Raw genomic sequence first — 16,468 nt, 5'->3', positions numbered from 1 at the left:
TATATTTATTCAGGCACATCACGGTAGAGGTGACACTCGATGAAAGAAGGAATCCTTCCCTGCAGCAAAACTAAATGCCATTTACCTCACTGCTGATGGTTTAGAGATCCAACATATCTGCAGTGGCTTCCACAGATTCAACCACTGAAGTGTTAAAAATATCACCCCAAAATAAACCCTATTAAACAGCTCTGTAATCAAAGCATTTTAATTATGGCCAACATGTAAACTATATTTTGATTGATAGCTCTTTTATCCCTTTATGAAAACAGTTTCTGACAAGCATATCCCTTGCAAGTGGCTAGTACTTATTTAATTGGCCTCACATGCCTTCAAGTTGAGCCAGCTCATGCCAGGAAATAACCTTCTGGAAGCCAGCGTGGTAACTAATTTTCCTTTGGCTTCTCTCTAAACTTGGCAATGCCGTGATTTGTCCTGGCATGTCTTAATTGTTGATCTTCACCTGAGGTCACGCACAATTTTGCTGACTGCTGTTGACACCGCTGGGTTATATGCAACACACTTTTCTCTTCTGACTCTCCTTCCAAAAATATTTTTTGCTCAACTAGTAGCAGAGTTAGTAGCAGTTAGAAAACACTTGAGCAGGGATACGAGGTTTCCAGTTCATGATTCAGTGCAGAAACATTCAACATATTCATGGGGTAAAGAACAACCATTGACAGGAGCCATGTTAGTCCTAACCAAAAAACCAGCTAGTCCTACTCTCATGACTTCTGTCACTGTGACAAGAAAAAAATTGTACATTTTACAGTACATTACTCTTTAAGTTACTAAAAAATAAACATCAGTATTCAGTCTGCTTTGCTAAAATGTTAGCTGAATGCTTTTCACTCCTTCTGAGCAAGCTTTGTGTGAAGTAGAGGGAAAAGTAGAAAAATATTGGTTTATATTTATTCTTTTTCATCAGAAGTATTTTATGGCAGACAGACAGCCTGGAGAACGGAACAGAGACTAGCACTGGCAGAGAGCCTTATGCCTCTCTCAGCCATATGTCAAAAAAATTTCAGAGGCTTCAACTTTCCTCTTTTCTCCTGCAACTGTATTTTCAGTGAAAGCTTTAGCATGGCAAAACTGTTTTTTTTTTTTTTTCTGGAGAGGTAGAATGTGTAAATGAGGGAAGGTGCTGTGCCATGAGGGAACCAGGAAAAAGTAAGGAAAAGAGGCAGTAGATGAAAGATGGTGAAAAGAACTGGAGTTGTAAGTCACCAATTGGTTATTGTCTACTTTCAGATCACAGATGTGACCTCTAACTTACAAGCCATACATCTTGTCAACACACTCTGTAATAGTAATTCTCAGAACATCAGACTTATTGACATGGAGATTGTGAACACATATACTGCCATTATGTCATTAACGCTCATCTGTCTGGTGGAAGCAAATGTTGCTTCTTGAGGAATCACTATTTATTTATTTATTTATTTATTTATTTATTTATTTATTTATTTATTTATTTATGACCTTAGAAAAGGTAATTTCAAGTTCACCTAGCATCAGGACAGGAACACAGATATTTTACAGCTCTCAATTCTCCACTCCCCAAACGTCAGTACAAACACGACACTGACGCAAAACCCCTTTATTTTCCTTGCCCCATAAAATATTGTGAGAAAGCAGGGAATATCAGCATTGCTCTGCTACATCAAGAATCCTCACTGACACTTCTGTCTCCTAATGCCTCTAAACCCTCATTCTGACAATGCTGAATGAGTAACGAACTGCTGTAATTCAACATCCTCACAATTTGGGTACAGCCTCATTAAGTTTGGGAACTGGACAGCAAGTACGTTTACCTACAACTCTAAGTGTGAACATAATTTATTTTAGTTCTGTGTTAACAGAAGTGTATTATAGCCTGTCTTTATCTCAAAAGCAAAACCAACTTGGAAATCAAGGCAAAACCAACTTGGAAACAGAGAGGCATTATAGCACTTGTTAATCTACTAAAAGTGATCCACCTTAGCACACATGACTGACACAATGTATGCTCCTAGCACTTTATAATTCCCCCTGATACCAGGGGAAAGATTAAAGAAGTCTGCCTAGAGAACTATCAGTGGCATTGGAGGCAATCCTATAATTTTGTCTGCAAGAATTAAAGTGCTGCCGGGGTCCAGCCACTGAAAAAGTCTTGAACTCTCTGATAGTCTGATGCTGACTTTCAGATGCTTCTCAGCATCCAAGCTCAAAGGAGGGAGGAATTAGTGAGGCATCACATCCACTCCTTGCTCATTGCCACAGCAATCCCAATACACCCACCAAACAGCTGTACAATTCTCTAAAACTCATGGATGACCTAAACCCAGAAGAAAGCTAAACAGCATCATCTGCCAGTATTCTGGATCGCTCTCAGGCATAGAAAGCCGCACCATGGTGGTCTGCTTCCCCCTGAGCCAGTAATGCTGAGGAGCAGTGGTGGAGACATGCTGATGCGAGGGCTGCTGTACTTTGGAGGAAGCATAAACTCAATGTCCTCAGCTTTTGTGGTGATGAAAGATCCCCTGAGATTTTCCCAAAAGGATTGTAATGCCTTACAGCCCCATCCAACCCTCATTAAACTAAATGGAAAGAACCTCAATCACTTCTGTGGAAATTAGATGTTTGCAGGGTTGGCCCAAATCCCAAGTGAGGTAATTACATTCTTCCAACCGTTTCCACTGCAAAATTTCAGTCCCCCCCGTCCCAAATGACCTTAAAGTAGCACTCTATTGATAATTTTAACTAAACAACTGCCCTAAGTGCCGCTTTTTTTCGACAACAATCAGGAAAATGTGTATTGTGATAATAAGCCATGTGATAAAAGAGGGTACAACTCTCAGCAAGCAGCCTACTAAAATGAAATGGAAGGTAAAAAAATTACACTGGTATTCATGAAGGTCTGAAAAGAAATTTGCTACTACCACTACACGTGTGTGTAGTACATGTCTCTAAAATTACATCACTTCTAGAGTTACAAACTTTTAAAATAACCATAGCTAAAGTAAAATTAATTTACATTAAAAATGAATTAATGTAGCAATTCATCAGGTAAATTGCAGCACGTATTAGAAATGAAGTGTTTACAGTCTTGATCCTCCAAATCATTTGTGTGTAACAAATTTAATTTGATGCACTATTCAAGAGCTTAAAGTTCAGTACACTTTTAAATACTTTACTAGATTAAACTTTTTGAAATTCTAAAATCTGCTGTGTATCGTTTCAGTTTCTGAACTCAGTCTGCATACCCAGGTTATACTTGCGTGGCAAGTGAGAATGTACTTCTGTTGCCTTTCATGTTTTTTTAGAGGATTACCATAGGCCAGTAAAAAACAGACTTGAAAATAAGAAAAACTTTTTCACCAATTTGCACTCATCCTGCACTGCGGGGTTCAGCTAGTGTTGCTATGCCATCAGGGATTTGGTATCACAAATTATTTTACCTAACGTTTACACAATTTAAGGGGTTGGTTGTTTGTTTTTGAAGAGGATATATTTTCTGTTCCTTTTCTACCAGGAATTACTGGGATAAATATTCAGTTCAACAGAATACAAATGCTTCTTGTCATTACCATTATAAAATTGCAGCTAGTTTTCTTATTCTAGGTGGCAATGAGAAGCAGTAGTGATGTTGGACAGATCCTTGCACTTTGCAGAATCAGCGCCCAACGGTCAGTAGGTTTCTAACAGAAACGAGCTGTTGCAAATCAAGGACGTTACGCAGTTTAAACACTTCATTTAATGCACTAGCTGAACAGAAAAAAGATTTTTGCAAATAATTTCCCTCTTCCATTTTGTCTCTTCCTACATACCTATATTTATATAAAGAAAAGCAGTGTGCATAAGTATTTTTGTACCATACAATCACTGTTAAATAAATGCATGGCTGTTTCAGAATAGTCAAGTCAATTTGACATTTTTGCATGCTATGTTATTATCATTAACGTTATGCTCTGAGTTCAGGTAACATTAAGCTTTCTTGTTTGTCCACTGGTCCTCTCCACCCCTACACTATTTTCTCTCATCTGTCCACCTCACTGTCCTAGGACTTAAAACTCATCAATAAATATTTCATGAAGCACGAGTGTTTAGAAATTGGTATTCTGGAATAGTTTCCTATAAAATGATTACCATCACTGAGTTGTAATCTAAAATGCTACGCTAGACTGAAATTTATGAATAGTAAGCTTGCCTTATCCTCCTCTGTCCTCCTTCCACTGCTCATGCTGCAAGTAAATCTGCACTCATGGCATATTACAAACAAATATGTGACTTTGGGGCTGAGACCTGAGATGATATATTCCAGCTTAGAGCATGTGTTTGCAGAAAATTGGGTATTGAGATCTTAGAAAACATGATAAAACAGCTGGCTTTGGAGGGGAAACAAGGTTTGAAACCTAAAGAAGAAACAAGTCTGAATGTTGGGTCAGCAAGTATATTGCTTGTGCCAATTTTTTCATGTGAGTTCTGGCTAGAAGAAAAGTGTTAATAAATACATAAATGAAATAGCACAGAAGGAAAACAGAAAATTCAATGAATTCTGGTAAGGAAGGACCATAAAAATATCTGTAAGAAAGGCATAAAAATTATTATCAACATTTTTGACTACATGAGGAATGTATTGCCTCTCTATAAACTCTTTCCAGTAAAACAAAATCTGATGCTTCTCCTAGTCCTGGAGGTTTCTTCCCCTTGGGGTATAGCCATATGGAGGATGGTCTTGACACAGTTCTCAGAGAAGAAACCTTCTCATGTGGCAATGACTTTCAGTCCTATTGGCAGCTCACCAGCTTTGGCAAACTCCTCCCTTCCTCTTCAAGGAACTGCCACCCCGATGCCACTGTGTCAAACAAATGGCTTGTGTGGCTGCTTCAAACAGGCATGTGAGCTGCCAGCAAAGGTTGAGGAATATCATGCAGCCTGCAGCCTAAAATACCCAAGTTCCTGGTCTTCCTAAGACTAAAGGAAATCAAGGGATCAAGCTGGAAAACTAACTTGGATCTGCCTTTCCTGCAGGAACAGCTAGGAGAGAAATGCAGGACTCCTGGGGTCAGACTCTGTAGCCTAGTGTGGGAGATTTGCTTAAGAATAAGGAGCCCTAAATACCCAGTGTTATTTGCTTATTTTGTCCAACAACATTTCACAGCAAAATGCATATGCTGTCCTTCAGCCATGTCTCCGGTCCAGTGAGTTCCCTTGCTCTTCAGCAGACTGTGCATTGACAGAGGAAAGTGAACCAATTGCTCTCTAAGTCCAGAGAAGGTGTTTTCAGGCTGTGAATCTGTTACAAGGGCCTAACCTAGGGATCTTCGGAGATATCAAAATCTGTGAGACCAGTACCATTTCAGAAACCATCTCCTTCCAGTTTTTCCTTCTGAATAAACCTGGGTCTCCTGTTTCTGCGTTGTTCTGAAGAAAACCAAGGCAATTGACTCAGATTTGCGAATTTGACTCCCAGAGTCTGGTTCCTAAAAGCTAAGTGTAGAAACCCTGAACGTATCTAAAGCTCCTTTTCAGATGTAAGTTGAAATACCTTTCCCATGTGAAAGGACAAACCATATCTTTCATTTTGGTGGATCTTGCTGCAATAAGGAAACAGTGCCAGCTACAGTACTGAAACATGCCCCCAGATGATATAGGGTCTGTGAGTAAATTAGGGAGCTCTTGCTGAAGTTGGTAATTAAGACTAGATCCAGATTCAGAAACCTGCACAGGAGTAGGCAGATGGCTTGCTCAGCTGCCAGCTGGAACTCAGCCTTCATGAGGCAGTCATTCAAGTTCAGCAGCACAGCTTCCTTCTGTGGAGTCAGAGTAAAGTCTACCTATACCAAGATCCTGCTGAAGATTTGAGGCCACCTGCACAGCTCTTGCAAACTCACTGCATGTTCTGGAAGAAGAAGAGATTTTCAGATCTAGACCAGTTCAAGATCTCGCTTGAAATACAAGCCAAGACTAAAATGATAAAAGGAATGAAAGAAAGGAAGCTATGGACTACAGGGATTTATAATGCCCCAGGGAAGACTTTAGTTTGGATAATTCTCAGCAGTAAACTCACTTAGTTCTAAGTAGAATAGTTAACAATAACAACAAAGATGGTATTCTATTATTCATCTGTGCCAACTTACGACAGTGCCTCACAATAACAGAGGCTTCATTATCTACTCTTCGTTCTTATAAAAATGCAAGATAACTATCTTCTAGCTCACCACAGTGCCTAAGTAGCTGAGGTATGGATGGAATATCAATCTGAACAGTAATTCCTATATTTTCATTATCATTTATACTATACTTTTCAAAAGCAAATCTATTAACCATAGTCCCAAGTGCTTTCTTTTTCTTTTATGCAGTATGCTGCTGAGAACCAATCTTTAAATGTATTCTCAATTTTAACTTCAGAACAATCGTTCCATGAACTCTCTTTATAGAGCATTTTCAGAGCCAGATTACAAACTGAATTATAACAGATAATGAGTAATTTCTGTAGACACTTTATCTGCAGGTAAGTTTGAAAAAGACTAGCAAAGATTGTGTTTATTTTATGCATGTAAACATAATTTTAGTGCACCTTCTCTCACATGAAGTAATGAAATTTTAAGATATATTCCCAGTACTGAAAGGAAGCCAGTAACCATGTTCCGTTTTCTGCTTGTAAATTGAATTCTCTACTCAATTTATAAGGCACTGGCACAATTTGACATATCTATAGTGCAATAAAACACCTACTAGAGTCGTCGTAACATATAAAATAATAATCGCAGTGATGTGCTACAGGAGACCCTCGGGGGTACTCTAGCACCCCTTGTTAAAACCCTGTCACCAAACCAAAGGTAGGTGCTCACCCCTGTTTCTGATCCCCATGGCTGTAAAAGATAATCTGGGGCTTTTTATTTTCTTTTATTTTGCTGAAATGTTCTCAGCATCACATATTTTACAGGAGAACTTGCTTCTCCTTCCCCTTCTTTTAGATTATACAACTCAAAACCAACTGCTGTTTCTGAAAATGATGTTGCAGACACATGTGATCAATAACGTATAATTCTCTTCGACATTGAGGTGGCGCTCCCAGTGCGCTTCTGGCTAAGAGACAGTACTTCCTTTCAGATGGGGACAGTGCATTCTCAAGGTGCTGTAGAAAAGACATAGGTTAAGTGTGTGACAGGCTCCTCCTGTGCTGGAGGGTGCTGCAGCTCGTGCTCTGGTTTAAGTTTTCGGACTTTGCTCTTCTGATTTCTCCTTTCCTCCTTGGCTTGTCCAAGGAGCCAAGATAATGGCCAGAGTAGGAATAGGGTCCCCTCTCAGAACTAAATGTGTCAGATGTGTGGGTTGAGCTTGCCTGGATCAGAGTGGATGTGTAACCTCCTTCCAGACAAGGATTTTCATCCATGTTCTCCTTCATGAGTTTTTAACTTCCATTCTTCAACCTCTCAGTATCTATTTAGATTCTTTGGATTTAAAAGCTGAATTTTCAGAACTCCTAGTTTCAAGCATTCAAAATATGTTGGACCTCTCAAAACAATGAAGGTTTTTTCATATTATGAGTTTATAAAACAACAGAGTTGATTTGTTTTTCTTTGTCTCATGATTTTTGTGTCTTTTGGATGTGTGTGGGCAGCAGTGTTTTCAAGCTTCTCCCCAGCAGCAGGTGATCTAGAAACTTTTATTTAATGAAAAAAAAAAAATTCTGAAGTTCTCATGTAATCACTGAAGTATGAGACTGGGGGGTTCAGGGAGAAAACAAAGTAATCTGAGATTTGCATTTAAATTGCTATATTTTGAAATACTGATTTTTTTCCCCTCTACTATTATACCGTAATAGCTCTTTCTTGTAGTTGTTCTGTGTTCCAAAATAAATCTTTATTTCTGATTTCCCCTGTTTCTTTTCCAGTGTAAAGCTGCATGTATTTGCTTGTCATGAGCAACTGCCAATGCTTTGATGATAGGAAGGGAAATAAGACTTGAATTTATGCCTTCTCACTTCCTCCAGCGCTGTTCGTCAGACTTTCCTAAACATCAAGAAGCTTCTTTCTTTATTCTCCTCTACATCTCTCCTTACAAGTCATCTTTGCCAGGATACCTAAATAGAGTTTGCCAATTTCAGATTGCTCCTAAACTGAGATGACTGCGTGTTGTATTGACAAATATAGAATCATAGAATGGTTAGGGTTGGAAGGGACATCAAAGATCATCTAGTTCCAATCTCCCTGCCATATATATCTGTGTACATATCTATACATATATCTATATGAACATACATATACATACATAGTCCTAATTTTCTGCAGGCAGGCAGTTATTCCTTGTCTTGTATTTAGACAGGAAGGTCTCTGAAACAAAGACTCTTTTTTTTTTTTTCTTTTTCTGGCAATGACAAACACTGGTATGTGCCATGGAAATATAATTAATAGCTATTGCTGAGAACTTTACTGTGATTTTATGGTATTTGTCTCTCTCTATTAATTCAGTTTGAAATCTGAAAGCATTCTATATCAGCATTTTGCTTCTTTTTATGAACTTAGAAAAGAACATGCCCTCTCTCCTCTGTACCAGTGTCACTTGTGCTCCAGGAATCATTAGGAGAAGCAGTGAAATGAACAGCCTGAAATTATTTTCTACAAACGGTCAAGCTGGCAGCTCCATAAAAATTAAGTTTCAGAAAGACCCCATAGACAAAATCTTTAATTTTCTAATAATAGACAAAACTAAATAATATCTCCTTGCTAATCTTGATGTCAAATAAGAATGAAAAATTAGGAAATTAATTAATTGCCATTTATAGAGGGTAATAAGAACTCTTAATACAACCTCTGCTGGTCCATCAAGAAAGGCAGAAGGGCAGAAAAGCAGAGACCAGCAGGGAGAAAGAAATGATGAGATATGTCTAGGATGACTGCTGAAGGCTGAAACTTCAATTTAAATGGCTAAACATATAAATCCAGACTTATTTTATTTGCTAATTTATCCAAATATATCTACAAGTCTGTACTTCAGCTTACTAAGCTATTATTTAGAATTAATCCAGACCTCAGTCTTACAGTTATTTTTACATTTTTCATTACAGTTTCCTCTATAGCCTCCAGTCCCATTTTGTTTTGACAGTTATTCACTAAGTCAAAGAGAGGCAAATAAACCTTCTCTGAATATCTGCAAACAGAATGTGAAACAAGTCTGCGTAGAACATCGGGTTTTAGCCTGAGTCATCACACAGTTTTGAGGATTTGGTTTGGGGCATTATCAGTCAGTTGTTCACGATAAATTAAATTCAAGGGTTTTGAGCACCAGCTACTGATGTCAAATGGCGTTGCAAGCCAGTCAAACCTTCATTTCACAATAAGGTTGGTATGGAAATGTAACTTGTTATCCAATTACAATGTAAGACAGCAAAGAGCATTAGAAATATGCAATAACTTTCTATTAAAGAGGTAATGATAGTACCCCGGATTCAATGCATTCAGTATTACCGCTATTCAAGAAGCATTAACAGGCTATCATCATTCAGTCAGATGTATGCTGGAATTTTATTGGATTTTTGCTGCTTTATTTACCTTGCTGGCAGAACGAGGTCTTCTGTTCATACAGGAATGTGCTCCTAGGACACACATCAAGATCACTTTGCTTTTACAAAGATGCTTATTAAATAAACTAATGCTGACTGATGTTAAGTTTTACTTTTGTATGGTTAGTATCAGTATCTCAAAATTAAAAGCCTCTACCCAAAGCCAGTTGCTGTCTTGTATACCCATAGTTTTGCTAGAACTCAATTGATCAAAATGATCAACTTGATCAAGACAGACTTCAGAGCCCTGAGATGGTTGGTAAGGGAATCCGGAGCACAGATTATTTTTATTTCTCTTCTTCCAGTTGTGAGCAGCAACACCGGAAGAAACAGGCGTGTCCAGTGTATTAATATGTGGCGCCATGGCGGGTGTCACTGCCACAGTTTTGGGTTTTTCGATAATGGGATGTCCTACATGGCACCAAGCTTGCTGGTGCCAGATGAGATTCACCTTTCTCAAAGGGGGAAGAGGGTCTTTGCTCATGAACTAGCGGGGCTCATTCACAGGGCTTTAAATTAGACTGGAAGGGGAAGGAGGATAATATCAGGCTTGATGAAGACAAGCTGAGAGCACCTGAAGAGCAGCATAAAGGAATTCCAGACACTCCAGCCAGGAAGTCAGCTTCATCGAGGGTCCAACTTCAATGTCTCTATGCAAATACACGCAGCATGAGGAATAAACAAGAGGAGTTAGAGGTGTGTGCATGCCTGCAGGGTTATGATCTTACTGGCATCATGAAGATGTCGTGGGATGGCTCCTATGAGTGGAGTGTCGGAATGGAAGGATACAGGCTCTTTAGGAAGAACAGGCAGGGGAGAAGAGGAGGAGGTGTTGTCCTCTGTGCCAGTGACCAGCTGGAGCGCATGGAGCTCTGCCTGGGGATAGATGAGGAGCCAACTGAGAGCTTATAGGTCAGGATTAAAGGGAGGACAGGGACTAATGACATTATAGTGGGAGTCTGCTACAGGCCACCTGACCAGGAAGACCGAGTGGATGAGGCCCTCTACAGACAGACAGGAGCAGCCTCATGTTCACAAGCCCTGGTCCTCATGGAGGACTTCAACCACCCCAATATCTGTTGGAGGGACAACGCAGTAGGGCATAAGCAATCCAGGAAGTTCCTGGAATGCATTGATGATAACTTCCTTCTCCAAGTGATACAGCAATCAATGAGGAGAGGTGCTATGCTGGACCTTGTTCTCACCAACACAGAGGGCCTGGTGGGGAATGTGACACTCAAGGGTAGCCTTGGCTGCAGTGACCATGAAATGGTGGAGTTCAAGATTCTTAAGGCAGTGAGTGGTGCTCCTCATGGGTCAGTACTGGGGCCAGTGCTGTTTAACATCTTTGTTGGTGACATGCACAGTGGGATTGAGTGCACCCTCAGCAAGTTTGCTGATGACACCAAGCTGTGTGGTGCAGTTGACACGCTGGAGGGAAGGTATGCCACCCAGAGAAACCTTGACAAGGGCTTGAGAAGTGGGCCTGTGAGAACCTCATGAAGTTCAACAAGGCCAAGTGCAAGGTCCTGCACACAGGTTGAGGCAATCCCAAGCACAAATACAGGCTGAGCGGAGAATGGATCGAGACAGCCCCTGAGGAGAAAGGCTTGGGGATGTTGGTTGATGAGAAGCTCAACGTGAGCCAGCAATGTGCACTTGCAGCCCAGAAAGCCAAGTGTATCCTGGGCTGCCTCAAAAGAAGTGTGTCCAGTAGGTCGAGGGAGGTGATTCTGCTCCTCTGGTCTTGTGAGACCCCACTGGGTACTGCGTTCAGCTCTGAGGCTCCCAACATAAGAAGACATGGACCTATTGGAGCAGGTCTGGAGAAGGGCCACAAAGATGATCCAAGGACTGGAGCACCTCTGCTATGAAGACAGGCTGAGAGAATTGGCGTTGTTCAGCCTGGAGAAGAGAAGGCTCTGGGGAGATCTTATAGCAGCCTTCTAGTACTTAAAGGGGGCCTACGGAAAGCTGGAGAGGGACTTTTGCAAGGGTGGTAGTGATAGGACAAGGGGCAATGGATTTAAACTGAAGAGGGTAGATTTTAGATTAGATATAAGAAAGAAATTCTTTACTGTGAGGGTGGTGAGGCAGTGGAACAGGTTGCCCAGAGAAGCTGTGGATGCCCCATCCTTGGAAGTGTTCAAGGCCAGGTTGGATGAGGCTTTGAGCAACCTGATGTAGTGGAAGGTGTCTAGGTGGAACTAGATAATCTTTAAGGTCTCTTCCAACCCAAACCATTCTATGATTCTATGAACTCGCTTACTGTAAATGTATGGTAGATATTTTCCTAGCCTGTAGACAAAAGCACAGATGGAAGAGCCATGAGGGGAAGGAAGGAAAGCATCATCTTACAAAGTCTTTTAAAGCAATTTTGTTTTCAGATGCGTAAGGTGCCATTTTATCTGCTTTGTTTTACTCCCTTCTTCAGGTGTTGGAATTACTACATTCAAATGCAAAGTGTAAAGTAGAGATGGTGCTTTTTTTCTCCTTCTGGTAAACAGCTTAAAATTCTGCAGATGAAAGATAAATTGGGATAGAAAGTATAAGAATCAATTAAGATAGAGTGCTTTTATACACAGTGCAGTTACGGAAAAAACAACTGTAGTGTGATTATGCAAATCAGGCACTCACAACTAAAATGCAAGGATTTACATAACGGAGAAAAAATTATTCACAGTTATGCCTCAGTAACCTTACAGGATTCTTGCACTTTAATTGTACGACTCATTGTAATAAATGATCCCACTTGCTTTATCCAGAGTGAAATATATGTTAGGACATTGCCATTTTGAATGATTTGTGTGCTTTTGGAAGCCTACACCCTCCTGCCTCAAATGTGGAGAATGTTCCACTTCAAAGAGATATAAATCAACGAAAAACCAGAATTTCTTCTTGTATCTATCAAAATTTTTACTACGTTTACATACTACATCACTGCTCTTGAAATAAATTATTCTAATACAAATGGTCCTCTTTTTCTTGGAACTCTTAATTTCCTCATTCTATTAAATTCAACTATTTTGATAAAATATGACTTCTCTGGTGCACATATTACAGGTGGAAACATCAGTGTAATTTAATTGCACCAGACCCCTATCTTGTCATTTTGCAAAGTGAAATCTTAATGGGAATCCTCATATTTTTAGTTAGTTAAGCACGCCCCCTAGACTATTTAAGTTGTGATTTCTATGTTTTTACAAAACATATTATATAAAAGATGACTGTTCTATTATAAGCCACATGGAAGGAACAGTATTTATTCAGTTGAGTGTAGTTTGCTGTATCTTTATTTTTGTCATCATATATTCCTCTATTTGAATGTGGTGCTTTTAATATACGCATGACTTGATACTATATAATTTCTATGAAAAAACAAGAAGAGAAGACTGTATATAAATTAGCCCCTACCATGGCTCAGCTTTTTAATCACTTAAACGAGGTTGATTGCAGGTGTGCATTTTCACAATATGGGTATATTCTATTCTATTATACATCCATTAACTCATGATGGCTTATTTTCCATCTGCAGACATCTAGGCAGAGGAAAACTAAACCATTTAATTATTTCTCTCATGCACATAGACAACAGCGCACTGAAAAAAAAAATCCTCTCGCAGTAAATTCTGAGCTTTCAAAGCCTTCACTTTCATGTGGGGATGAACAGAAGACCTTTGGAAGTTTTAAATAAGAAAGTACATAAGCTAGAAAACAGGCTTGTCACAACTTACTGACTATGGCATTTCTCTGCCATGTGTAAGACTCGAGGTTAGGTCTTCAGTTTGAATCTACCAGAGGAAAAATCTGGTCCATGGTCTTCGAAGTGTTGTTGAATTCACGTATCTGTACTGTCCCAATCAGGTCCCGCTCACTATCTTCATTCTCTCTCACACAGCAAGAAAATCCCAGAAAGGAACTATAAAATGATGTGGTTGGAACAAATTTACATTCTGCTCTGTTTTAAGAGAGATTCTCAAAAAATTTGGAACCAGCTGGAAGAAGTAAGGTCTGACAACTTTTCTACCACAATTAAATCTCAGCTTTTTAATAGGCTAACAACACCTCGCCTGACAACTCCCTGCTGACAAAAACTGAACAAAGAGTAAGGAAATGCTATAATCTTCCGATAGGGAAATGAAATCTCCTCTCCCCTCCTGCCTCCAATATTTTGGAGACAGTCTACTTAAACTTACTTAGTGATCTGTTTTGTGTTAGTTTATAAATGAGAAACACATATAGACCTGTCAATTACAGTCCATTCATGTAGGACTTGTTACTGGGGAAGAACATTCAATTTTCTTCTTGAAATGGCAAAATTAAAAAAAAAAAAAAGAAATATACACAGCAGAATGTCACATTAAACGGTCCCAGTATTTGATGGAGATTCTAGGAAGATCCGATCACATCTGCAGCGTCTAGAAGGAGAGCAGACAATTGACGTGGGATTTGTGACTAACCCAGGTTAATTTCTCCACTCCACCACAAAATTACTGCATGATCTGGATAAGAGTCCAGATTTCTAAATGGGGGCAATATTTCTGGTCTCACAATCAGCATAAGGTACCATATTTTATAGATACTAGAATGTATTTCATAACAAATTAGAGAGCTGTCTTATGGCCTAGTTACACTTTTCCCAGTAAGCACTTCCATAATGTAATAGTAGGTTCTTTATTTTTTTTCATGAATGGGAAAAAAAAGTTTTATTCAGTTCAATCTGGAAAGATTCTCCAGATTGGACTTTCCACTTATTCTATTGTTTTAAAAAAGTACACTGAAGTGCATTCTAAATTCCTCTCTATCTACAGATCTTTTCCTAGACCTACCAATTGTCGAGTTCCTCATATTGGAAACGATTCACAGCTTTGCTATGTTAAAATCAAAGTTTAAAAATAAAACAATATCTAAATAAAATTGTCATCTACCTCATTTACATAGCATGGTGAGAGAAAAATTACAAGGCAAATGTTTGAAATGCTGACTGTTTCAATCAATGTCTTGTCTTTTCTTTTTTCCTCCTCTTTTTTCTTCTTGTAGTTTTGTTTTTCCCATGATATCATCAGGCAATTTCATTTCAGTATGGTCTGCACTGGACTGTGCAGATTACCAAACTAATGACATATGGACTTCTTACCACTGTAACACCTCTATTCCTGCAAGTGAGAATTTTGAGTGACAGAGCAATGCTGTTTGCTATCAATTTTTCAAAAACTGTATCTGCCAGATTGCCAAGATCCATTTCAGAGATAAAAAATTGATTAATATTCTAATTTGTTATCTGTCTTTATGAGTCACACATTTTTTACACAAATGATAACCTTCTAAAAATGAAAACTATTACTGATGTTAAAATAATTCCCTGAAAATATTTTACATTTACTTATTCTTCTGAAGTAAAAATCTAATTAAAGATTGAATGTCTCTGTAATGCCTGCTATTAAAACACACATACACACACAGTCTTCACCTTTTTGTGTACAAAAGTATCAAAGTTATCTGATTGTATCATTAAGTAATTTTTCTGTCAGTAACAAAATGTACTTTTTATTATATGAAATGACATTGACAATGCTGAATTAGTTGTATATTTAATACCAGTATATACATACTAAACCATATCAAATAGGTTCAAGAACCCTAGTATTATCATAAACAACAGCAAAAAGCTAATGCTTAAAGGTTTTTTTCACACATGCGAACAAATTGCGGCCTGAACTTTGAATCAATACTTTCTAGCACAGACCAAAAGAATCCTGCTGATTTTAACCTTATTGATTTCACAGAAACATACATTAGTACTTTCAAAGCATTCTGCATAGATATAGAAACTCATGCAAACAACGTGCAATGTTTGATCTAACAGAATTACTGAGAGGGAAAAACATGGCTGTCTTCACATGTTACTGATGTATTAGACCTATTTCCTTGTTAAAAAAACATTTTCCCACTTTTTCTACATTTTCTAATCTCCAAAGATACTCAGTTTCCTTATTTTCTCAGTATTTATGAGTTCTGGCCAAATTTTGCTGTAAGGTAATATGCCCACACACATTTGTCATAAACATGAAACCCTAAGTGTTACTGTTAGGAAATATTTTGCTTATTGGTCCCATAGCCACTGTAAAGTTCTGCCATTCATTTTAATGATTCAGCAATAACTCATCAGTAAAAATTACCAAGAAAATCTGACAAATCAAGAATAGACACAAATCACATAGATGTTCAACCCTATTTTTTCTACTCCAATTAATTTTGAGGAGCTTACTAAACTAGGTATATCTTCTGATTTTTCTAGTTTTGACTAGAAAACATTTAGTGTGCTGTCTAAATAAATGACAAAGAAGAAAATGTCAAGTTAAATCTAATCTGTTAATAGAAGCTTTTTAATCAATCAGTTTTACTTACGTGGAATTTTGTTCAGTTCATTCATGAACTTCTCTTTTAACTTAGAAAATGCATCTTCTTTTCCTCCTCCTCCTCCAGGACTCGCTGGCTCGGTGACGTTACTTGGAGGGGCTGCTGCTACTGTGGTAGCTGGCGGTGCTGCCAGGGCCTCATGATGACTTTCACTCACCATTTTAACCCCTGGGTAAGCTGTTGGAGTAACCAAAACATAACAAAGATAATGTTGAAATCATTGAAATGGATCTCTCATCAATAAAAGACTAAATAAGGCAGAATATCACTTCGTGCTCATGCTTACTGGGTAAATACGACTACATCAGCATATTGCTTCATGTTCTTCATAAAATATTTATTAGACAAGAGAGGAAAGTCTTTTGCAGGGTTAATTTCAGCCGGAATTATTCTATTGCTTAGAGTTCTTCTCCAACGGTGTTGCATTTTGAACTGCTGAATTTGAAACCTCAAAATTCCTGTAAAACTCTCATGTAGATTTACGTTTTGCTCTTCAAT

At 38.6% G+C, this 16,468-nt stretch overlaps 1 protein-coding gene across 2 annotated transcripts in view; it reads right to left on the bottom strand.

The window, feature by feature from the left end:
- Positions 1-16,130, bottom strand: part of SYT1 (synaptotagmin 1) — a 130,779-nt gene extending 114,649 nt beyond the window's left edge. For both annotated transcript variants that reach the window (XM_086609960.1, XM_086609961.1), the window contains exon 1: positions 15,959-16,130. In XM_086609960.1, the coding sequence (XP_086466086.1) occupies positions 15,959-16,130 (172 nt within the window). The remainder of the gene's footprint in view (positions 1-15,958) is intronic.
- Between the last annotated feature and the right edge of the window lie 338 nt (positions 16,131-16,468).

Source organism: Tauraco erythrolophus, chromosome 4 (assembly GCF_009769465.1).
Source record: "Tauraco erythrolophus isolate bTauEry1 chromosome 4, bTauEry1.pri, whole genome shotgun sequence".
NCBI lineage: Eukaryota > Metazoa > Chordata > Aves > Musophagiformes > Musophagidae > Tauraco > Tauraco erythrolophus.
This window is presented reverse-complemented; position numbering and strand designations above follow the sequence as displayed.